Source organism: Ammospiza caudacuta, chromosome 10 (assembly GCF_027887145.1).
Source record: "Ammospiza caudacuta isolate bAmmCau1 chromosome 10, bAmmCau1.pri, whole genome shotgun sequence".
NCBI lineage: Eukaryota > Metazoa > Chordata > Aves > Passeriformes > Passerellidae > Ammospiza > Ammospiza caudacuta.
Window position 1 is genome coordinate 24,850,470 of NC_080602.1, and position 24,402 is coordinate 24,874,871.

At 40.5% G+C, this 24,402-nt stretch overlaps 1 protein-coding gene across 5 annotated transcripts in view; it reads left to right on the top strand.

Moving 5' to 3' along the window:
• Nucleotides 1-14,404, top strand: part of LRRC28 (leucine rich repeat containing 28) — a 48,581-nt gene extending 34,177 nt beyond the window's left edge. For all 5 annotated transcript variants that reach the window (XM_058811398.1, XM_058811399.1, XM_058811400.1 and 2 more), the window contains 4 exons: nucleotides 4,231-4,333; nucleotides 7,756-7,931; nucleotides 10,133-10,292; nucleotides 13,130-14,404. In XM_058811398.1, coding sequence (XP_058667381.1) covers nucleotides 4,231-4,333; nucleotides 7,756-7,931; nucleotides 10,133-10,292; nucleotides 13,130-13,202 — 512 coding nt within the window. In that variant the 3' untranslated portion in view covers nucleotides 13,203-14,404. The remainder of the gene's footprint in view (nucleotides 1-4,230; nucleotides 4,334-7,755; nucleotides 7,932-10,132; nucleotides 10,293-13,129) is intronic.
• Nucleotides 14,405-24,402: the final 9,998 nt, after the last annotated feature.

A 24,402-nucleotide genomic window follows, 5' to 3' on the forward strand; every position in this document is an offset into this window, starting at 1 on the left:
GAAACAAGTTGTTTAATGCTTTTTAAAGCATTATTTACTTCATTTATTTCACATGGTGGGTGACATCTACTCTGTCAACCAGGAGTCTGTTCTGCCTTGTCCAAGTTTGTCCCTCGTAGCTGCCAGCAGAGCCTCGTGTGAATGTAGTGGAAATCTGCATTTTCCTGTTCTGGATTGATGGGTGCAAGGTTTATTCCAGCAGCAGCACAGCCCTGCTGGACAGGGATCAGGAGCTTCTTTGCCCTGTACATTCTTTTAAAAGTTTGCAGGCACATGTCTTGGAAAAAACAGTGTAACACTGTTAATCAGTTTTAAAATACAGCAAAAATACCTGATCCCACTCTGTGACTTTCAGAACAGGACCATAAACAAACAGATGGGTAAACAACAGTGAATTAGTAATTTGTTTTGCAGAATACACCTAAATCTTGGATATGCCAGTGTTTTGTAAAAATAATTTTTCAGTATTTCAGTTTGTACTAAAAGAAATGAGACATTATGGATCTCAGCCTTTGGGTCTTCCTAAGAAACTAATTTTTAAGAACAACTCCAAAAATTATATGTGTAAGTTGAACTGGAAGCTGCATCCTGATCAGTTGTATTATTGTCATGGTAACTTCATGCTCCCTTAGTAAATGGTATTAGAAATCTGCTGATCATTGTATATCAATCTACTTACAACATAAATTATCTTTTGACAGAAAATTAACTTTAAATTTTAGCATTACCGAGTGCTCGGGTGCCTGAAAACAAATTCCACTGCAAGCAGAATGTGAATCTGATGACACTGCAAAAATAAAAATCATTTGTGTAATAAAGTACAAATATAATTAAAATAGGCCATAAATTCTCAAGTGTACTGGCAGTATAGGGGATGTTATGACAGCAAATATTCAGTATTATATCACTTTATTTGAGGATTTATGTGCACTTTTTATTTAGAAAATGGGTCTAGTAATTATCAGTGGTAAACAAAGGTCTTATTCTACCTCAGTATATGCTGCTTTTGTGTCCATGCCCTCGCAGTATGGTTAAAAGAGCATCAGTGCAGCCACACAAGGGCTTTTGTTCCATCTTCAGCCATGTGGAATGCATATGCCAGGGCCCTGAGGTTAAAAAAAAAAAGGAAAAAAAAAAAAAGAGGGAGAAAAAGAAAAAAAAATAGAATTGGGGTTTGTTCAGGACTCATGGCATTTGGTCATTTCTGGGAGAGAGGTCTTTGATCTGGGAGGCTGGAAGGAGGAAAGTGGAAATGTTTTAGACACAGTACAGTGCTTGCAAAAGCCACATGAAAACCTTCTTTGTAGCTTTAGCCTTTTCAGAGATGGGCAGCTTCCTTATTGCACCGAGTTCTTCAGAAGCATGGTTTTTAGAGAACTTTTAACAATATTTGTTGGCTGATATAAGACATAAAAATTAATGTGGATGAGATACAAAGAGCCTTTCAAAGTGATGATTTATTAAAATTTAAACTTTATGGATAATGTTTGAAACTGAGAAAAAATCTTTTGGAGTCTAGAAGTTGCTTGGTTATTTAATGCAAAGAAACTCTATCAAAGGAACATTTATAGTTACAGGCTATTTGGCTTTGGGAATTGAATTTTTCCTACTGAGATATTTTGTCTAACATCCAAAAATTTGCTTTAATTACCTAGGAAATGCAGTCAACTCAGAACTTAGAATCTAAACATAGCATAAGATAAAGACAGAGGGAAGAGATGAGATGCAGCCTCACTCCCCCCTCTCAGTGCATATGAAAAGAACAGCTTTAGGGCTTTTTTTGACTTGCCTGATTTTCAGCCCATTTGCATACATCTGTGTAGAAACCAGCAAGATGAGCCTCTTTTAAAAATTTTCTGCCATTCTCTAAATTAATAAGTTAAACAGTAGCACATTCAAGCTACCCCAGCAACCCATAGTTTCCTGCTGGTTTTAGTCTAACTGGCTTCTGCAACACGAGGGTACATTCTCTGAACATTACATGTCCCATCCACCTGCTACCTGCTTTAAATTGTATTGGCTGATTCCTCACCAGCCCTACAATATTTTATTGTGTTACATTGCTTCTGTGTTGCAGTATTTTTATTCATTGTAGGATAACAATGGGGTTTTGTTTCATCTAAAAATATCCCAGAACTTCACTAAACTATTTTCAGCCCTGCAGTGGTGAGCCCAAATAAATCATCTGGTTGAGGTGATGCTCAGCAGCATCTCCAGCAGTGCCCATCAGTCAGCAGAGGGATTTGTGCTCCCATCCTGAGGCAGGACACTTGATGGATGCAGCAGATAGTTCTGGGAGCTGGAATGTCTCTGGGACAGGGTCAAAGCAGCATTTGATGGTTGAATGTGTCCCTTGATGTCCAGTGACTCTGCTTTGAACAAAGCCCAGATTATGGTCCCTGAAACCCCTGCAGACTGTTGCAAAGCAAGGGTCTGTGTTAAAGGGGAAAAAACACCAAAACTCTTTTTTTTATCCATTAACACTTTTATTTTAGAAAAAGAGTCTCTTGGTTCTCTGTTGGTATCGTCACCACTTCTTCAGATCAAAGATTTGATATTGTGCCACTCCTCAGCACAAACTTTTAAGGTTTCTGGTGTTCACAGCTGCCATTTGAGTGGGTGACAGCTGAAGACATTCAGTGTATTTTCAGATGGACACACATCTGGGGAGGGATTACCCAAAATATCTGCACTAAGTGGTATTTAGGGCTCTTGTGTACGATAAAACTATTCAGTAATAAAGAAGGCTTTGTGTTACCTATTGTTGTAGCAGGGAATGAGAAGAGATCAGTATTCCAAATATAATTTCTGAATAGAAATATCATGGGGTTTGTTTTAATTTTTATTCTTGGTCATGATTACAAAGGGGACAGAAGCTGTGCCCATTTCTCCAGTTACCCTTATTTCTGCCAGCCAAGGTAACTGATAAAGATGGAAGTCAGAATTAGTCAATATTAGTATTGTCTTGCTGTGGCTGATGCAGCCAAATGCTTGTTTATCTTAGTCTCTCTAAGGTCCTCATGAAAGTTTAACAAGTTGGGAGGCACACAGATTATTTGTGTTCTTCATGATGCAGTTTGTCTGGGTCACAGCTCTCCCATCCCGGGCAGAGGCTTTCAGACTTTGTTCTCCTGGTTTGTGCTTTGCACTAAACATAGAAACCTTTTCCTACCCAGTGTCTCAAAGGGCATGGGAGTGTCAGATGAGTTGGGCTGCCCAGCTGATCCTGCACATCAGCTTTCTTATTAGTCCAGAACTCTTTCAGACTTTTCTGTTTTGTTCAGTTTAGTGTTTTTTGAAATGTCTCTCATTTGTTTTTCACTTCTCTTCATAGCAGACAGTTTTACCACTCACTAGACCTTGCTAATAAGCAAAATTCTCATTTCTGAGAATTCTTCCAAGAAACCTAAATTTTCCCATTTAATTTTAATTTTTAAGCAAAATAAAATAGATCCATACTGATATGCTTCTATCCAGAGGTATCTTAATAGATTTCTAGTCCATGAAGGCATTACTTAATCATGCTGTACTTGCTTCTTTTGACTACCAGCCATGAATATTTTAAGAGCAGTAATGCAATCAGCACACCTGCAGAAGTATTGATCATTTATTGCAGCCACAACTTTTGATGTCTAACATTCTGCAGTTTAATGCTTTGTGTTTTCTGGGGCTCTGTAATTCCCTGCACCACACAGACTCATTTCTGAATGACTGCACTTGTATTTGGTTAAGGCTAATGAATCCCAGCAAGGATCTCTCCTTGGAGAAGAGAAGGAGGGGGACAGAGCACATTCTTGTGTCTGTCTTGCCCACTTTCCCAAAGATAGAGAAGCTGTGATTTCACTGACATGAGGCCAGTTAATGAAAGCAGGTTTGACCTTATGAACTTGAAGTATGCACGGAGGATTTGAAATCAATTGTCCCTTTGCTTCTTCAAACTGACTTCAGAGTTTGTCAATGTTAAAATTTAATTATTTATAATGGGATTTTCAAGGCTTCTGAAAGGGGGCTTTGTTTTGTTTTAGTAATTTGAAATGCTTGCTTCTAAACAGCTTTTCAGCTCATCCATAATAAAACCATTGGCTGAAATTTTACAACTGAGAAGTACTAATTTATGTTTGCTTACATTGAGTCTGATTAGCTTATTTATAATTAAAGAGAATTTCTTTGCTTATAATTGTCACTATGTCATCCTTTCTCCCCTTGACTTTTCTTGTTTTCTAAACCCAGATTTAGGTCGTTCTCGAGAGCTCCAGTATGTTTATGTGGATAACAACATTCACCTGAAAGGCCTCCCATCTTATCTGTATAATAAAGTCATTGGTTGCAGTGGGTAGGTATGAATTCATTCAGACTCATTGTGTACCTGTCCTTGTAAAACTTCTCCTGTGTGATGCAGCTAGTTATTTTTTATGTGTCTGTGATTGATCCAGTGCTGATGTTACTTGGAGGCGATTACTGCAGCTCCCTGCTCGGTTTTATTTTTGTAATAAATCTTCTGTGTTAATTGCTGACTTTTGACTATTTTAGTATTAAGGCATAACAGTGAAGTTACTCTGAAAGAATTTGTAATAATAATGTAAGGTCTAGAGCTGACTTTAAAAGTTGGCCAAAAGTGTAGGCTTCATAGAGTTTCCAGAACTAAAGAAAGAGCAAAATAATTTTAATATATTGCTGCATCTCTTTGTTTCTAAATGCTCACATTTCTGTAAGTTGTTGGTCATATCTTGAAAAGTTATGTACAGCTCCTTCACGCATTTTACATCCCAGTATCAACTTCTTGTAGGTCTTGCTACCTACTAACTAAAGTGACTTTTTTTAGGAGTTATGGATTGACAGGTTTATTTTTATATGTGGATTTTAAAAATATCCTGGGCTGTCTCATGTTTGTGGTTAGAATGCAAGAAAAAAGTGGTCTGTGTAGGACACTGGCTTAATTCTTTCTGCCCTGACACTGGCATAAATTAGGATCAGCACCCCTGATGAATGGAGCCTTGCTGGTGTAAAACTGATCAGAAGAGGATTGTCCCCATTACCATCTAATTATAAATTTCTGGTATGCTCACTCTCAGCAGATCTCGCATTAAATATAAATTCCCTCTCTACAGCCTGCACTCTGCTGCAATATGGGAGATGCTGAGTCTTGGCATTTTAAGGTTTTTCTAATATTCCCATGTCAGCTGCTTGGTGATATTTAAATACTTGCAGTTGGATTACAGTTCTGCTGAACTGTGTGACTCGCAAGCTTTTACTAATTTCGTTTTTCAGGAAGGAGAAATTCTAGCCTTTTTTCTTTCAGAACTGATTGTAAATTGTTAGACAGACATTAAATTGACCTTAAATTTAACAGAATTGTATTGATTGTGACCAAAAATAGTAATGATAATGCACGAGGTGGTCCAACTGTCCTGCCTTTCAGGTGGTTTTATACAACAGCCATGGTGTTTTGGTTTTTGGGGGTTTTTTTAAGTTTTCATTTTATACTCAGTGAAAAGAATTTTATCTTTGCACTGACCTTTGTGAAGATCTTACCAGTTCTTTTTGCTGTTCTTACATGTACAGTGCTGGTGAGACCACCTGCTACTGTTTCTGATATTATATTATAAATCTAGTACAGAATTATATAATCTAGTCTTAAAAATCTGGTATAGAAGAGACTAGAGGAGTTGCAAGTGTTGCAATGAAATTGATTCTTGTAATGCCTCTGTGGAATGAAAAGTGATTTTCTTCCTTAATAATGAATAGTAAAAAGGGATAATTTCTAGTAAGAAAAATGCTTGTATTTGTGCACTAAACAGATCCTTGTCTTTGTTGTGAAACCATCTTGAAACATTACAAATTATTTTTAAGAAAAAAATTCCAGTAGGAGAAGAGCACGTATATATTGTTAAGAAACCAAAGGTTTTATTTGTTAATGTGCTAAGAGACTTGAAAATTGTGTAATAATGGTCATGTGAAGAATTTCTGTGTTCTTTCCAAGAAAGCGTTAGTAACCAGGCTAAGGTTTTCATGGGTCAGGCAAGAGTTGAAGATCCAGGCTTTAGTGCTCTGTCTGGCCCTCCACTGGAGAATAAAATCTGACAAGCTGCTGTTACTGACATAAAGCTTGATTTCTGAAAATAGAATATAAATTGCCTTGTGTAAGTATTGAATCTCTGTCTGGGCATCCTGCAGTCAGACTGACTGAAAAAAGTCTTTTATATGAGAGGTGATGATCTCAGCACTCAAAATAAATTTTGATCTTATTTTTTGCAGATTGGATTTCATAGTCCCCAGTTAGGGATTTGTCAGTCTTGTTGAAGGCAGCCAATAGGTGGTCTCAGCTTTTTTTTCCCCTCACATATTTATCCACCAGGCTTCTTCTGCAGCTCCTATTTTTCCCCAGCTGTTTAGACCATCCTCTATTCCAATTTTTAACCTCCATGGATTTTATGTGTGGCATTAATAGCCTCACCCTTTACATAAAGTAGACCAAATGTCCCAGCTCTGAACTGCTGTAAGGAGTTCAGGGTTTGTTCCTTGGTGTGGTTGGTATGGAGTTATTCAGCTTGAAAATACAACATTATAGATTTATTTATTGTGATAACTAACTCTTTGGGAATGGATCATTGGAATACTGGATCTCTCAATTCCCACTTATATTTTAACTTCACGAATGGGAAAGTATTAAATATTTAGCAAGAGGCCTATTGACTTGCTTGCTGTTTAATGCTGCTGTATTTTGGTTGTTTCTCTGGGCTGTTTCTCCTTTAATCAGAAGAGATGAGATTTTTGTTGTCAGACAAGTACTATGAGACTTCTTTCACATCTGATAAGGTTGAGAGTGGTTACCTCCGTTTTAGGTCTAACATCTGGGAAGGCTGACAAATTTGTGTTTCTGTTCCATTTGTTAGGACTGGCCCTAACAAGTTGCTCTTGGCTTCAAATTTCAGTTGTCATAAACAATTCCAATTCCCCTGTTGACTTCCCCAACCTCTTAGTAGAATTTTCCTATGCGTGTCTCTCTGGTATGATCGCTTGCAACAGTGATCACGTAAAGAGTTATTATTTTTACTACAAGCTAAGTTTCTCTCTCTGGATCCAAATAACCTTCCCTTTCCATATATGATTTGGGAAGGGCAAGGCTTATAGACTTATTAGGATATCTTCCCACTACAGCATGGCTGTTGTTTTTATTTTTCCTTCATCTGCCCACCCCATGCCCTCCAAGGGAACTCTGGATGGGGAAAGGTGTAGTACAGAATTACCCAGTGGCACTTAAAATACTTTTGGGGGGCGGGAGTTTGCCTCATGTGTTATGGTTAAGAAATCCATGATTGTTTTCAGCTGGTTGATCCAAGACACGAGAAGCAAACTGTTGGGTAGGAAACTGCTCCCCTCAGTAAAGGATTTACTAGAAGAGGCTAAAAGAGATTGTCACGTGGCAAAGTCATGAGCACGTAGCATACGTGGTTCACCCCCTTGGGTGTGTTCTCATCTCTTTATGTTATTTGATGAGTAATTCCTCCAAATGTCCCATGTCTAGCACATCACAGAAGGTGGGAATCTGTAGAAACATAGAATCATAGAATAGTTTGAGAAGGGACCTTTAAAGGTCAACCCCACCATGCACTGCTCTCTGCAAGGAATCCTTGAGGGGTGCTGCACTGGAGAGCAGTATCAGGCTTACTTTGGGTTGGTCATCTGGGTTTCCCTGTAAAGTTACTTTTATGATTTTTTTTCTAACCACTTTCTAAATGTCTTGTGTCCTTCTAGTTGTGGTTCTCCAATTCAAGTTTCAGAGGTGAAACTGCTCTCTTTTTCATCAGGCCAGTTAACTGTGTTCCTGCCAGCAGAGGTGAAATCTATAGGGACAGAAACAGATCATGTCCTGCCTTTGCAAGAACTGGCCATGAGGACCCTCTATAACACCTACTACAGGTTTTTGAAAGGTATGAAATTTTCTGCATTTTTCAGATTACAGAAAGAGTGAAAGTGTTTTCTCGCAGTGATAGGAACATTTTTAACAGTTCTTCAAAGGCTTGGGCAAGGATTTATATTTTAAAAGATTTATTTAATCAAATTATGTTTGAAATGCTGCATTAGAACAAAAGTGTCCAATATCAAAAACCAGAGTTCCAAAGACTAATTCTGAAGTCAAGTGGTGCTTATAGATGGTTTCTTACTTGAAGCCTGTATGAAGAAGGACACTTTTTTTTGCAGGAGAAACTCTTTAATGGAAATAGGAGATGAGAAATACAGTTCCTGAGGCAAGATCAGATGCATCAGCCAACAATGCAGCTCCTTGCCAGGCAGCACACTCCTAAACTGGCAGACTTGTTATACATAAGGCAGAAGAAATGCAAGCAGCCCTCGGCCATTTCAACACAGCGTGACAGCTGAGCTGCTTTAGTTCTGCCCCAATTCAGGCTCTCTGCTCTAAAGTGGCCCTTGGCTCATCTGGTTCTGCATCATGCAATCACATGAGTTAGCAATATCTGATGATAACCTGCAGATCCTCTCAGATCTGGATGTGTTGTGACTCCCCACTGTTGATGTTATCTTGGGAACTCTCAGCTTTAAAGGTCAAAGGAGAAAGCGGAAGAGTGGAGAGTTCCAGTGGGAGGATTAGAGGGGTTATGGAAAGGGTCTCTTTGTACCTTGGCCCCTGGAGTAAATCCTCACTGCTTCACCAGGAGAAGTGTACAAGGAGTCTGCCTTTTCTCACCCACTTGTGACTTGCACAGTCATTTCTGGAATCCAGCTGTGTGGATGTGGTTCCTGAAGATGCCAGTGAACTTTGGTGTGGGAATGGGAAGGTGGTACTGCAGAATCAGTTTAAGGGATGGTTTGTAAACAGTTTTATACAAGGCTGTGAGGGTTACACCCATTTTCAGCCAAGATGCAGAACCTGAAAAAGATGGATTTATATATCCATATACACCCAACTCTAGCTGTGTCCTGTTCTGAGTGACCTTATTAAAGACTGTGGGCATTAGCACTGCAACAGCCCGGTTTTGGTGAGCAGGAGCAGGGCCTGTGTCAGACAGGTGTATGATAATGCTGTGCTGGGGAAGCAGGTGGCACATATGATTAAAGTAGCAGATTTCATCTGTCACTGCCTAAATTTGCAGTTTCAAGAGTGCTGTTAAATACTTGGCAGCTGCTGGGGAAGTGACAGAAGTGACTGGACTACTTTTCCTCAGTCTTTGCACACTCTGCAGAGTGTGACCTTTTCTTTCTGACGCACATGTCCTGCTCGTCCCCTCCTTGGGGCCCTTGTGGTACATTGTGTCTGGGGTTCAGCCTTGAAGAGGTGGAAAGCTGAAACCAGTGTGATACCATAAAACTGATTTATCAGGTACTGCATCTTGTCTTGATTACTCAGCACCTAAACTCACTCACCTGTCTTGCTGTCTCTCAGTTTCTAGATGGAGATTAGCATGTGGGGTTTAATTTATAAAACACTGTGTGGTTTGGGCCAGGCCTGGGAAAGTGATGGCTCTTTCCCAGGAAATGACCCTGGAGTCCCTTTTGGTGAAAATGATGGCATCCTGTAGGCTGTGGGGGAACACTTAACAGATGAGCAATGTATTGATCTTTTTAGAGTGGTCTCTTTGGTTGGGCCTGTGAGAATTATGCTGGGCTGGATTGAATTTCAAGTAATTCCAAATACTGCAAATCTCTTTTTGCTGATGATGGAGTTTGGGCTTTGTAGTGAGGTTAGCTATCCTGCTGGATTGGTTGCTGAAATATTTTAATAAAATACTACTGATGTCCTTTTCATAATGTATTACTATTAGTTACTAAACATGTCTAGATATCTCTGTGTCTAAAAATCCTTCATTATCTTTTAATCCTTTCTAATATTTGCTCAAACTATAATATTTTCACCTGGGTATTTTAGCCCAGTTAAACTTATTCCCACAGATGCTAAATTTGTACATTTAACTTCAACTTTTTGAATTTAGACATGGAAAGCACTGTGTGCCTCACTCTAATTGTGGTAATTTGTATTACCTCATTGTTGTTTTGACAAAACCTTAAGAATGTGAGGCAGCTGTTTTCTGAATTGTTCATGGATCATGCTTGTGTTTGCCTTTATCATGCAATCATTTTATTATAAATATTTTTTGTTTCTTTTCTTCTCTAGATTTAAACTTTCTGACTCCAATCTCACTACCCAAAAGCCTCTTGGAATTGCTGCACTGTCCCTTGGGACACTGCCACCGCTGCAGCCAGCCTATGTTTACCATTGTCTACCCAAAGCTCTTTCCCTTGAGGGAAACTCCAATGGCAGGATTGCATCAAGGGTAATTATACAGGAAATTACACTGGGGTTTCATCTAGGAAGAAAAACACCTTATGGAACAAAGCATATTCTTAAGGATATTTTTTTTAAAACTTAGCATTTCAGATCTAAAGTCCCTAGCCTGTGATTGCATGTATATGTTGACAAATATTTTATTCATGAGTCAACCAAAATATTTCTGTTAGACTCTTAAAAGGGTCTTCAGATATGCTTGTCTCAGCCTGGTGTAAGACAGGAAGGGGTTTGGATAGGAGGGATTGAGCTGTTTGTGGTAGTGCAGCACATGCCTGGCAGCTCTGTGCCCTGGGAAGGAAGTGGTACCTAACACCAGTAATTGCCCTGATGGTCTCTGGCTTCAGATTGCCACCTCCAAACAAAAAGTGCTGCAGGATCAAGATGGAAAAAAACTCTAAAGCTAGAGCTTAATTAAAATGTTCTGCAGTAAAATACTCTTGTTTTAATTTCCACACTAATTAACTGAGATATGCTGTGGAAGCATTCTGCATAGGAACATATATTTTGTAGCAATACATGTTTTTAATAATACTTCAGTTTTATGGTTGTAGCAGTTGTGAGAGTGTCTACAAGATTCACAAGTCAAGTGCACAAGCCCACACAGACTTGCTGGCCTACTGGACAGTACAGTCATAGAAGGGACTCAAAATAGGGATATAGTTCAGGGAATGTTGCCTTCATGTAGATAAAGATATAAAATACCTTTAAGGTGAGTCCTGATTGCTTTGCAGTGATTCTTTCCCTAATCCTTATTAGTCTGAGTGGATACTGTAGCCTTCCATGAGCCATAATATCAATGAATCCAGTTTCTGCAGTGGAAAAGCATCATCTGAGGAATTTCAGCTTGTGCTATTTGAAAGGTAATAAAGGGAGTTTAAAGCTTATTCACTTGGAGTTAAACAAGAAAAGGTGATGTTAGATTCTTGTTAGAGAATTCCAGTCAAGCCATTAATTACAAAGCATATACCTAAAGTATAAGTTCCTGTCTAATGCAGGAACACCACTTAGTTCCTGGTCTGTGGAAATCCATTGATTTGATAGTGGATTTGATCTTCCATTAAAAGAAGCTTTTCCATGGGAAGATCATCAATAAAAGAGAAGAGACTAATGGGTGGTTCAGGTTGATGGTACCTGTTTTACACAGCTGTATCCCAACCTGTTTTGCTGTGAGTTTGTAACATGAGAAGCATCTGATTTGTAAGCAATTCAGCTTTATGAAATGAAACAACTTAGGTATGCCAAATCTGGGCAGCAGCCAGAGGGCTGCATAAATGCTATTTTGGAAAAGCCATCTTTCTTAGAAAGATCTGATTGCAGAGATTGCACACTTCAATTTGCCACTCTGTTACACTTCAGTCATATGTCGAAATTCAGTGGATTTCGTGTTGAGTGAAATAATTAACTTCCATATTACAGTCATAATACTCTTAGTCATGTTATAATCATGCTATAAAGAATCTCTTTCAAACATTCAACAGTGTCATTTTCTAAGAAAATTATGGAAAACTACTGGCTAGTCACTAAATCCATCTATTATCCTGAATAATTCAACAATGTGAGAGTTTGGACTACTTTGTAATTAATTGCTAAGCATTGCTCATTGTAGAAGATACAGTTACAAGATGATAGACATTATCAGTAGACACCTTTAGGAATTATAAAATATAAGACTCCACAAAAACATACTTTAGAGCTGTTTTGGGAGAACACCATATTAACATTCAAAAATGTAATAATTAAAAATACGTATTTCTGCATGGTTTTCACTTGTTTCAAAAATAGTTATCATTTCTTCCCTTAGACAAGAATGTACTGTGTTCTGCAAAATGCCTTTAATGAATCCAATCTTAAGTAGCTGACATTTGATGCAAATCCACAGAAAATGAGATCTAAACAGGGCAGCCTGTCATCCTTATCTCTGTAGCTTGTGCACTTGACATGGTAAGATTATGTGGAATTGTGGAGGTGCGATAGCTGGTTTAGAAAGATGTGAAGGACAGGGTTTCTGTTCTAAACAGCTTAAAGTGACCATGAAAACACACAGGGTAGGATCCTGGGCATTTCAACAGCACTGATTAGCACATGCCACACCCATGCCAGTAAACTCCTGCCTGGATTTCCGTATCACATTCTGTATTTTCTTAGAGGGAAGGAGAGTTACGTGTTGGACTGGATTTCTGTAGCTGAAGAAGCACAGATGCCATGAGCACTGGGTAAAGTGTGATTTCTGGGTTAGTGAAGAACAGATCTGAACATTTTGAAGGCAGATATCTCAGTCCCTGCCAGGCTGGAGCAGGAGCAGGGTCACTGTGAGGCTCGGATCACACTTGCACAGTGCCATCCCTGCTGCACTGCGTGGCACGGTGTGACAGCACTGCCTGTCACTCATCCTTTCTGAAGATCTGCTTGTTCACTCTGCTAACCAGGGAGGACACTGCCCTTCAGTCATGTCATGCCTACAAGCAGTAATTTAAGAAACACACGAGCAGGGCCAAGGCTGCCCAGCTATTTTCCTGTCAGCTGCTAAACCTGCTGGCTGTGACACTCAGGCACACCCTGCTCAGAGAGAAAAACCACACACTGCTGCTCTAAACCCAGTGCATAAGAAACCAGGAAGGTTTTGAGAACCCCTACAGTGTTTCCCTGCCTTGGTGTCAGGCACTCAGAGACAGCAGATGAACCTGTGCTTTTTCTGGGCTGTGGAGATGGGCTAATCCTGTATTTTACAAACCAGCACGTTGTCTGTGTGGAATGCAGCCAGGAGCTTTAATCTTTACTGACAACTGTTCCCCCCCCCTCCTTTTGTTGTTTTTTTTCTTCTAGGAGGACAACTGTTAGTTTTGTGGCATACTGCTGCTCCACCCAGTGTCTGCAGACTTTTGACCTACTGAGTTGATAAACATTTCAACCTCCTCAGGAGTGGTGCCAGTGTAAAGCTGCGTTCGATGCTGTGTCCCTGTGGTACTGGAATACCGTGTGTGCTTGTGCCAAAGCAGCAGAAGTGCCCAGTCAGGAACACTCTGAGGCACTTAAATCCTGCCCTATCAAATCTGGATGAACTGCAGGAACTTTTCAGAAGTGTAAATACCGAGCTTTTAAAAGTATTAATTTCTTTCTCCTCCAAGGCAGCACACAAACCAAACACATTCACAGGCTCTGACTTCAGGATTTCCAGTATTTTTCAAATGTGCCTGATTTCAGGTTGACCCATTGCATCATTTGAGGCAGTTGCATTCCTCTAACTGGAAAAAGAAAAGTTCAGTTATGGCAAACAAATTTTCACTTATTCATCCCTATCCTCTTCCCCTGTACAGCTGCAATCAGGTGTATTGCTGTAAGCCTGCAGAAACCTTTGATGGATCCCAGTGACTTTTCCATAGAATTCAGCCTTACTTTCTCTCTCTCATCTTAATGTTTACTGCAGCAGAGTTATCCCAGTTGTATACCAAGTCTTTGACAGTTCTCTGTGGTATTTAAATCCCCATGCTAAAAGCAGATCTTTCTTTCTAGTATCATTAAATACCACAGTTATTTAATGGGAGTAACTAGGATATGTCTGGAGACTGAAGATCCTGTTTCAGTGAAGGCTGGTACTGATGCCTACACTAAGGACTCTTGCTCCAGCATGTTTGAGGGTGTGTTGTCTTTATTTTCATTGCTTTATTTTTAGAAATAGTTCTCCTTTTGTTCCATGAAATTCTTCAGGAAGAAGACAACTTTAAGTATCAATTTCCCTTGGAAAAAATCCAACTAGTAATATGATAGTAAACCTTTATATTTATTGTATTTTTACAGTTGCAGGCTATAGATCTGCAAAGAGCTGGTCTTGATCTTTTTCTAGATTCAGCATTTGGCTGATTTATCCAAGTGTGTCAGTGGATTGTGTGCCTTGGAGAAGGCTGGAAGTCCAGGAGCAGGTGTGTATCTCCATGCACAGGTATATTTGCACACATGGATACCTGCACAGAAGGGCTGGCACATTTGTTTTCATACATTAATGGCAGATTTGGTGCAAATTGCCACTCACTATCATATTTGTGGGAATCTCTTTTTGTTACATCTTGTTTATTTTAAATAAAGAATGAAGGATGGAAAAAAGGCCCAAAATGCCTACGTGACTAAACATTTTGATTTTATACTAAAACAGTTTATACATGATCGGCCCCTTTTGATTTCTTTTTGAATATATAATATTTTTTAAATATAATTTGTTCTTTTTTTTTTTTTACTTTCTATTTCTTAGGTATAAACCACTTGTTGATTTAGCACAGTGTGCTGCTCTGTGCAGTAGGTAGTTACAAGCTGAAATAGATATGAATGAAACAGTTTGTTATAAAAATGGCAAGATAAAGAGACTTATTTGGTAGTGTATTAGCATATGTTGTGGTGAGGTGTGCGTACTTTGAAGGCAGGAGGCATTAAAATGTTTTCCTGTTGCCAAAGAAGCATTTGTTCCCTCTGCAGGCTTCCTGGCATCTCTTCAATAAATAGAGTATCTTAAGAGCTTAAGAGAGTACCAAAAAGGCAGTTTTGAGGGTGGAATTTTTAGGTTGTGCATGTAACTTGTAAAAATCTTTCCTGGTTTTATTGGGTTGGTTTTAGAGAGTTGAATTAGCATTAAGAAATGTAGAACTTAATCATTCAGGAATGCAAGTATCATCTACTGCTTAAGAATTGTGAAACTTTCTAAAATAAATACCATTTATTGAATCTGCTTTGCAGTAGGGGAAAGAGCCATCTCCAAGCAGCCTTGGTGCTTTTGGATTTCTGTCTGTGTCGTTTCCCAGGTTTGTTTCCAAGTTGGAATCCCAGCAGGCCCAGCCACCCCACAGGGTTCACTGCTGAGGCAGCAAAATCCACCTTCAGCTTTATCCTTTTCCTTCAGTACCTCAGAGCTGAGATGTAAACTGCCCATTTACAATTATATCTGTATCAGAAATGTGCAAGTGTAGGACAAAATCCACTTTTGTAAAAACAGATGATAAAAGCTATGGTAGTGTTACAGATGGTAATTTTTATACAATACTCTGATCAGGATTTTTCAGTATTAATTTTTACTGTGGCTTCCTCTGTCTTTGAAGGAGATGTTTTCTTGGAAGTTTTGTCCTCTTTTTATAGCAAGTTGTAGACTTGAAATCACAGTTTATATCTGAATTCAGTCTGTAAATACTATTTTGGAGTTAAATCTGGCTGTGATCACCTAAAAGACATCAGCATTTGTTTTATTAGGAGTCAAGAAGAGTGAAGCTAGATTTTATTATTATAACTATTTTTTTTTTTTTCTTCTTCCCATAATCTAATTATTTCTTATTGAGTCTGCATCAGTCTCTTTATTATTGTCTCCAAGTGCAGTTCAGAAGAAACTTAGCCTGTTCTATAAGCAGGATGAATCTTAACTAACACTTTAATAGATGATATTTCAAGAATGGAATGTTCAATAAATAAATGACTTAAACATGCAATTGAAGCTGAAATGTCATACCCTATTTTTATAAAACAAAGAAGGGGAAAGCCAATATATAGACTGAGAATGCAGCTTAAGTTCATGTTTGATGTTTTGGGGTTTTTTTGTATGAACAGTGTTTGTATTCATCTGTATCTTTGGGTGATATTCTTCTAGATTAAAATAACTCCATTCTCACTTGTCCAAATTTTTCTAAAGTTGTTCTGCTGTAAGAGTATTTCATAACCAGCAAGCATGAGAGCCAGCTATGCAAATTGCAGAGAGGGATTTTGTTGCTGATTGAACTGTGCATCACTGGTTTTTCAAGATGCCACAGTGCTTGGACTTCTCTGTAGATGGTTTGTTTCTGGGTAATTTTTGATTTCTTGCTCTGGTTTGTCAGGTTAGCTCCCACCTAGGTAATTTTTTCTGTGTACTGCAAAACATCAGGTGCCAGATTTTGAAAACAATTACCATCTAAAAAGTTTTTTTTGTTGTTAACAGTAGATCTTAATTCTTCACTTAGGGTGGAAGCAGGAAAAGTTTTTTGATTTCTTTTTTCTCAAGGCATTACAAAGAGAAAGGTGCAGGAGAGGGATGAGATAAAATAAGTCCCATTGATACTGCTATAAAATTTTTCTAAGTAAGGATTAACTACAATTATAATTAGGGATCACAGCCATAACTTTTGTTTAAGTTGTGATAGTAAGCACCATGTTAATAAAATTCCAACCCTATATAGAGGTAGCTTTTGGTTCTGCCATGAAGGAAATGGAGGAATCTCTGGCTTTGTTTAAAAATCCTTTTGAGGGTTTTTGCCATGGACACTGTTACATTCAGAGCGCAGTTCCTGGGAACCTTCCTCATCATCTCTCAGAGGATCAGAAATGCCCTTTCCTGTGCAAAGAGCAAGGTCTAATATAAAGAAATGTGTATTTTTCTGTTTTGATGCTTCTCCTGGGCTCTTAACACGGTTCATTACCAGCCTTCTATTTACTTGGTTGTGGTGAGGTTGAGATGTTGCTCTGAGCAGAGCAGTGCTGTTTATTGCCAAGTTGGCTTCAATTCCTGCAGATTGAATTCTGCTGAATCCCTTTTTCTGGCATTGAGGGGAGCACAGGACTGTTCTAACACCCGTGTGGGAGCAGCGTGTCAGGTTCTACTGACAGCACAGCCCAGCTGAAGCCTGCAGTGACAAACCTGTCACTAGAGAGGAGAACTGGCTTTTGAAGGCCACTTTGGCCCACCACAATACCACTGATAACAGAAGAATTTTTGCCCTGATGTCAGTGGATGATGGGTCAAGTTCTAGTTGATGAGAGGGAGGAATGTGTGTTGCCATCTTTGTATTTCTTGCAAAAACTGGGATGACACCAGAATCCATGGCTGCTGCTGTGTCTGCAGCTGCACTTCCATAATTCCAAGATGTGACTATCTTTGCCTCTTACCTCCCTCTTAATACTACTCATGTTGTTGCAAAATGTTATGGTTAACTTGTGATAGAAGAGGCTGAATAAATTGAATCCAGAGTTTTTATTACTTTTTTGTATTACAGACCTATTTTGTAGGAGACCAAAGGTCTGGTGGAAAGAAATGGCAATGTTCATGTGAAGTCTTCATTGCTTTTGCTTTTATGTGCCCTTTTTTGGATTATAACTTGAACTCTGTTTGCAACTGAGTTCATTCTGTGTCTGTGGAAAGCACATGTGCATTGCTTTCTTGCTCTGTATTAACCAAATGTCACTTAGTGTGAAGGTGAGCTTGCTAGATGGTTTATTTAAAGTTAGTGGTGCGAATTATTGTATGTGCTTGTTAATAAACTATATTTTTGGATAGAATTACCATTCATTAAAATTAACTAAATTCTTGCTCCTGGGACTATTAAGCTATGTTAGAATGTAGCATTTAATTTACATTTCAGTTCATTTGCATGGTAATTAGCTAATAAGTCTCTTGTCCCAAGGCTGAAGAGGTGGGGTGAAGACACTAAAAGCACTCCCAAGCCCAAAACACCACTTCAATTCATTTAATCCCTTTGTCTCAGACAATGTAGTTCATCAGATCTTGCATAATAGGAGCAAAACCCATATGGAAACGTTACTTCAGACCCTTCCGTGGATTGATCAAAAGGAAAATAAGTTTCTGTAGGGCTGTACTGCCACCCTGACAGTCCAGAGATGAGGCTGTGGTTCATGGATTCCTTACTAAGCAGCATTCAGCAGCTTTTTTTCCTCATTTAACAGATATCACGGGAACAAGGCTGCCAAAAATAAGTAGAAATTAAGCATCTGTTTTTCCAGTTGTTTCACTCCTTGCTATGCAGCATTTTGCTTCAGTCAAAGCTGCTGCTCTCCATGTTGTGATGAGTTCTCTGAGCTGGATGCTGCCTGGATTTCTGTGAGTGTGTTGGGTGAATACTCAGTATGCATTCTCCAGTGAGACCTGTGGTGCCCAAGGTCACTCAGATCAGTTGTAAACCTTGCAGTTTTAGGTGCTGTCCAGATTTCCCTGAAGCCTGTTTGGTAGTTAGTTTACAATTATTTGCCTTTTTTTGTATTTTACAAATGACAAGGTAACTTTTCCTGCCCTTGCAATGGAGGTAACCTCTGTTTGCCTGGCAGCAGGAGAAGGATGTAAGTCCCTTAATAAATGGGAGAACAACCCTTAACCTATAACTTTTACCAGCCACTGATGTGTCCCTTATGAATTAGAAAGAAAGAAACGGGAGAGCTTAACATCCTTTTCCTTTGCAATTAAAAGTACTTGGCATAAATGCAAGCTAAGTGGAAACTTCAGTGAGTGAATAATGCTATTGTATGCAGGAAATGAGAGGAGCTGAGATCTCACTTGGAAAGGCACTGGATGTTTTGTGACTTCTAAGCCAAGATTTAGGGCTGTTCTGCGTGGTGACATTTTGAAAACTTGAATGCCATGTTGAACCCACTGCATCTGTGTCCCCCAACTTCAGCAACAGTTTAATGTTGCAGTAGAACCCTCTCTAGCCTGTACTGAAGAACCCCACCAATCCTCCCTCTAGCTGGCTCAGGACTATCAGATTTCTGTCTGCTGCTTCAGCAAGAAAGAAAGCAGGAGTTGACCATATGCTTTTTTTATCTTTTCACATTTTAAATAATAAACGTCAGGCTCTTTCAGCACCCATTGTGCCCTTCAGGCACCTCCTGCTCCCAGGCAAAGACCTTGACACATCTGTGAGAGATCTCGAGTCTCAAGAACAGTTCTGTTGTTGGAGGTGCTGAAGTGATTTGCCTTTCTGATGATGCCGTCCAAGTGGCAATCAAGGGCTAATTTCTCAAGTACCCTGATGCTCTTTTGTATGTTCATGAGGAATGTAAATATTGACTGGCTCTTTCTGCCAGAGAAAGCTGCCACTCGTGGAGCCCTGTCCTGGTGCTAAATATGACTACAGCCACGTGCTGAGGACTGGCCATGGAATCACAGAGTGTGCTGAGCTGGGAGGGACCCATCAGCATCATCCAAATCCTGGCCCTGCCACAGGACACCCCAAGGTGTTCTGCTGTCATTTGCTGTGAACTTCACCAAGTTATTAGGAGGGTTAATCTTTTTTCTCAAGATCAGTTGAGAAAGCTCTCTTGTAATGAAAAATGCAATACTGTGTTTGTTTATTGATCAGCACTATGAATGCTCTCTAAGTGCAGTATTATAACAGCAAATCAAGTTATTTGATTAAGAAAGCAAAAAAATGCATTGTTAAATCTCATTTTGGTGCACATAGGGTCCACTGGGATCACTAACATTTTGTTTAAGAATGAGAAAGAGAGCTCATAATTCATCACAAAATGCAGGTATGGTCTAAAGATGCTGACGACATTGCCCGGATCTCGTGAAAAAATAAATTTAAGAAGATGACCAGTGTTCCTTCTAGGGATAAATATCAACTAATTGTATCAAATATGCCCCATTTTGGTTTTTTTGTGTTTTGAATTCCAAAAATTCGGCATTTGTAGCTATCATTTAAATCTTACTAGGTTTCCTCTGTACTACAGAGGTCTAACCATTGATTTTTATTGTTCAAGCCATTAGAAGAATCAAGCTGAATACTGTTAGATCAGTTTGTGATAACTGTGATTGCTTTGCTGGCACTGAAGTTCCAAAGCAGTCTGAGCATGGCCTTGAATTTGGCTGCCTTTGATTTTGCTGTGTCTCTGTTGGCTCTCCAGTTTCATTTTGGAAAAAGCTGAATCAATGGGGATGATACATGAAGAGAAGAATTACCAAGAAAAACAGCTTTAACTTTCTTCAGAAAGCCTGGCTTGGAATAGGGCTGGCAAGGTCTCCTATATGAATTCCAGGTAAATGCTCCTTTTAAAGCAGGATAAAAAACAGTGGGTTGTATGCAGTAGAGAACCCCATGTCTAAAAGTACCAAGATGAATTATTCTCTATATTCATACCTTACTGTTCTATATCTTTGTTTCTATAAAAACTGAGTAACTGCCCAATAGGGAGTTTAGTTGTATCCTACATCTTTGTAGAATTAAGATTGATTTTATACTTCTGACACGCTCATTACTCTTCACAGTGTAATGCCTCTTCTGTTTCTCTGCCTGTATAGTTGTAAATAATAGCCCTTGTTTCCTCCCTCAGTCCTCACTCCTGACCAGAAAATGTTGTTCTGCTTTCTGGTTGGAAAACAGACCCTGTTATGGCCAATATTAGAGCAGTTTGTTACCTGCACAGTGACACAGGTTTGTGCTCCACCAGAGACACCACCTAATCACATTTCTGCACAATTATTTGGATCACAAATATGTGCTCTGTTCTGGCTGCAGATGAACTGAGGGATATCTAACTTGAATTAATGTATATTAAATCAGTATTTTGTATCAGGTTTTTAGATCTAGCACTATCTAATCCTGGCTCTTAAGCCTCCATGAAACGTGGGGGCTCAAATGTCTCCAGTAGCTCGGTCTAGACTGTAGCCAAATTTCTGTCTGATCCCTATAAAGATACTTTGGAGAAGGTTTGAATTGAAAACCTCTATTTAATTATCTCCTTTTTCCCTCCTCCCTCCAGGAGGCTCAGATGGTGCAGGAACTGATACCTGCTAGCTAGAAATGTCTTTCCAGGTCAGTGTTGTGCCAGCTGTGCTCCCCGCCGCGCCGCTGTCGCGCTGGCTGCCCGCCCTGCCCAGCTCCTGCTCGCTGGCCCCGAGTTGCCAAGATGGAAAATATTGATTCCAGTCCATCTCATTGAAGTATTATCATGAGGTGTTCACAGACATGCTGGGACTGGTCTTTTACTTACAGGAACATTTATCCAGGGGGATCTGGTGTGTTATGTAGCAAGGAATTGCAAGAGGCAGAATGAATTTACTGTTTTCACTTACAGTCAGTAGCCTGAGACCTTACTATGGCTTTAGCTATTCTTGATTAATTTCATATGTGGATGCTCCTATTCCAGAATAAAAGTGCCTTGTTACGAAAGAATTTAATTCCTTTAATTTCATTTGGGAATAAATATATCCACACACCTGGTATTTAAATCTGAGAGAACTATTTCTTTATAAATTTACACCCTGTTCTGTTTTGGATCAGATCTTGTGTGTAGCTAAATCCTTCTATTTATTTAACAAGATCTGATTTATTGCTCAAAATTCTTTCTTTTGGGAAGTACCTGGTTGGAAAATAAAAATTCTGCTTGCAAGGATAAGACTGGGTGGAGAGGGGGCAAATGAAAAATTGTGAAAACAACTGGTTTGGAAGCACTGCATTGGAAAACATTGTTACATGTCAGGTCTTATTCTGCTGTTTTATTCTGAAACATCTGGCTTTTGACACTTAAAAAAACCCTATTTTGATGTTTTTCAAATTGAGAAATACAGCTTTGAAACATGGCATGGAATATTTATGTTTCCTGCCATGAAAATGTCTTTTATGTCTCCATCATTCTATTTTCTGGTGCAAACACAGCTGGCAGGAATGGTTTGGACCGACTTTGCTCTGCCTGGGTGTTAAGGTAAGAAGCTGCCCTCACAAGTCACTGTCTGTCACAGCCCTCCTTGCTGGATGTGGTTTGAGTTCCATGGGCATATCCCAAGGTCTCGGCACCGCAGTTTGCTCCATGTCCTGTGTGAAGCTGGTGAGGGAGGAACTGGTGAGGAAATGTTTTACTCTCTGACAGTGTCCTCAGGCCTGCTGAGTGGCACAGTGGTGATGGGGACGTGTTCCCCTTGTTGTCTGTGTCCCAGTGTGACATTCTGCTTTGGTGCAGGGCTTTACTTTAAAGCTTTCTGTGTGTTAGCTGCTTGGATCTGGCTCAGCTGCCAGAGGGGTCCTGCTGTCACGGGAAGGATGTGCCTGTGCACAGTGCAGCATGTGCACTCTGGATGCATAAGCACAGGGGAGAGCTTTCCTAAAGATGTATTACTAAGCTCTTTAAGGTTTAATGCTTTCTCGAAGTTCAGACTGGTGTAAAGGAAGGCTTAAGCAGCTTAATGGGTTAAAATGATCCCTGACTGTGTCCTTCAGACGGTTTAGAGACCCTGCAGCAAGCCAAGCGGGCCACCTGTTCCTCTCCCAGACAAACAGGTTCCCCCCCTTGACCTTTATTCTGCCACCCTTCAGTTTTGCCTGGCCTGGCTCCATGTGTGGAGTGATTGTTCTGAAGTTTGTCATTGTTTAAAATGCCACTTGCCAGAGTTTAATGTGCACAGCTGCAACCTGAGCCATCGCCGCGTGTTAATAAGGCTAAAACCATTGGACTGACACCAAAAGATCTGCTTGCACTTGGCATGTCATAAATTAATATCATTCTTACCTGCCAGGGATGATTCACTGCTGGCTCAAAGTGTATTTAAACTTTGGAGGGTGCCAACAAACTGGGCGGTGGTTTGACCTGCCACGTGGCCCGGGACTGCTGCTTTCCCTGCCTCCGCCTCGCCGCCGCTGCTGCAGCGTGTGGGGAAACAGAAGCTCTTTATGGCCTTATGAGAGCTCGTGTTTGTGTGCCGCCCTGGCCCTCCTGCCCCCATCTGCCAAAGGGCTGGCCTGTTTGTGGGAACATCTCACTGCCTTTCCAGTTCCTGCCTGGACTGCTGCTGGCTTTGGGAGTGGTCCTGGGGGTTAATGCTTCACTGGACCGTGGCCTCTTTTTGCAGCAGTTCCAGAAGGCTCTCATCCCACTGACCCTGCCTGTCCTAGGCAGGCAGGTTGTGCCAGCATCCCAGAAACTGCAGATAAATTCCATGTTAGAGGAGCACACTTGACCAGCTAACAGCTCAGAGCAGGTGGGTTAAGCTGGTGCCCAGGGTAGGGAGCCTTGGAGGCGGGAAGGGATGGCCCCATGGGAACGGGGAGATCGGATTACAGGGTTATATGCCAGAGGTTGAACGTGCTCCCCGGAGCTCAGACTCTGGGGCTCCAGTGTCACAGCAAGTGCCCAGCAGGGAGGTGCTGCTCTGTCCTCAGGGATGTGCTGAGGGCCAGCAGTGCTGCTCTGTTTGTCCAAGTGCTTCCCAGCTCCGTCCAGGAGACTGCAGTGCTGCCCTGAGCTGTTGCAGGGCAGGGACACAGAGGGGATGGGAAGGGATGAGAGACAGTTAAAGACATTTTGCCCTTTCTCCTTAAAGTCCATGGATGGGGAGAAGGTCGGTGTCTCTGGTGATCTGGGGAGCTGTTCATATATCTTTATATAATGACTTGGGATTTATCTCCTCACACTTTTCCCTCAGGGCTAATGTGTTCCTCATAAAATACTGTGAAGGCATAATAAGGTCCTTCAGCTAAAACTGCTCTTTGGTTTTCCATGGTGTCCCCATTGCCTATTTACTTCGGCTCATCCAAATCATTTGTTAAATACTAGGTTTGCATAAGCAGTCCTGTGTGGACTTGGGACCCCTTAAGCCTCGCTGTGGACGTTAGGAGGGATAGAAACAACCTCCATATCTGTCTGTGATGTGTTTCAGTCTGGAAATCCCAAGTGCTGCAGGGAACAGGGTGTAACCATGATTTGGTTAGGGGTAATTATGGTTGGCAGTGCCAGGAGCAGCCTGCAGCCCTCCTCATGTTCCCCACCACAACTGCACACAGCCTGGCAGCCTAACCCTGATGGAACTATTGCATTATCCTCACCACTGAATCCACTGGCCTTTGTTTTCCTTTCCAGCAGGGAAAAAAATAAATTATAAATGGTCTACTATGTGTAGGTGAATAATGAGGAATCCTGGAAAGGGGTCATCCTATCCAGCAGGACAGACAGGAGACCCAGTTTACCTAATGACACGGTTGTGGTCACCTCCTGAAGCACGTTCAGCGCCAGAGCAGAGGTTAGACAGTGTCTAGGACAAGGATTGCAGCTCTCCTCTGCTCAGCTTGCAGACACGTGGTGACTGAGCTGCATAAAGGCTCATGCTGTCTATATTTTATTTTGTGGGTAGTGCGGGCTGTTGGTTTTATTATTTTCTCTTTATGCAAGGCTGACAGGGAGCATAGAGCTGGTTGCTGGGCAGTGGGGATTGCAGTTGGTAATAAAGGTCTGTTTTCTCACTTCCTCTATTTTTGTCTCTGGGCAGGATGAGGCACATCAGGGGAAAATCTGACTTGAAACAGAAGCTCAGTTTTTAAGTTGGAGTTAGACAGTCCTGCTGAGAGAGGTTTGCTCACACCACAGCTGTC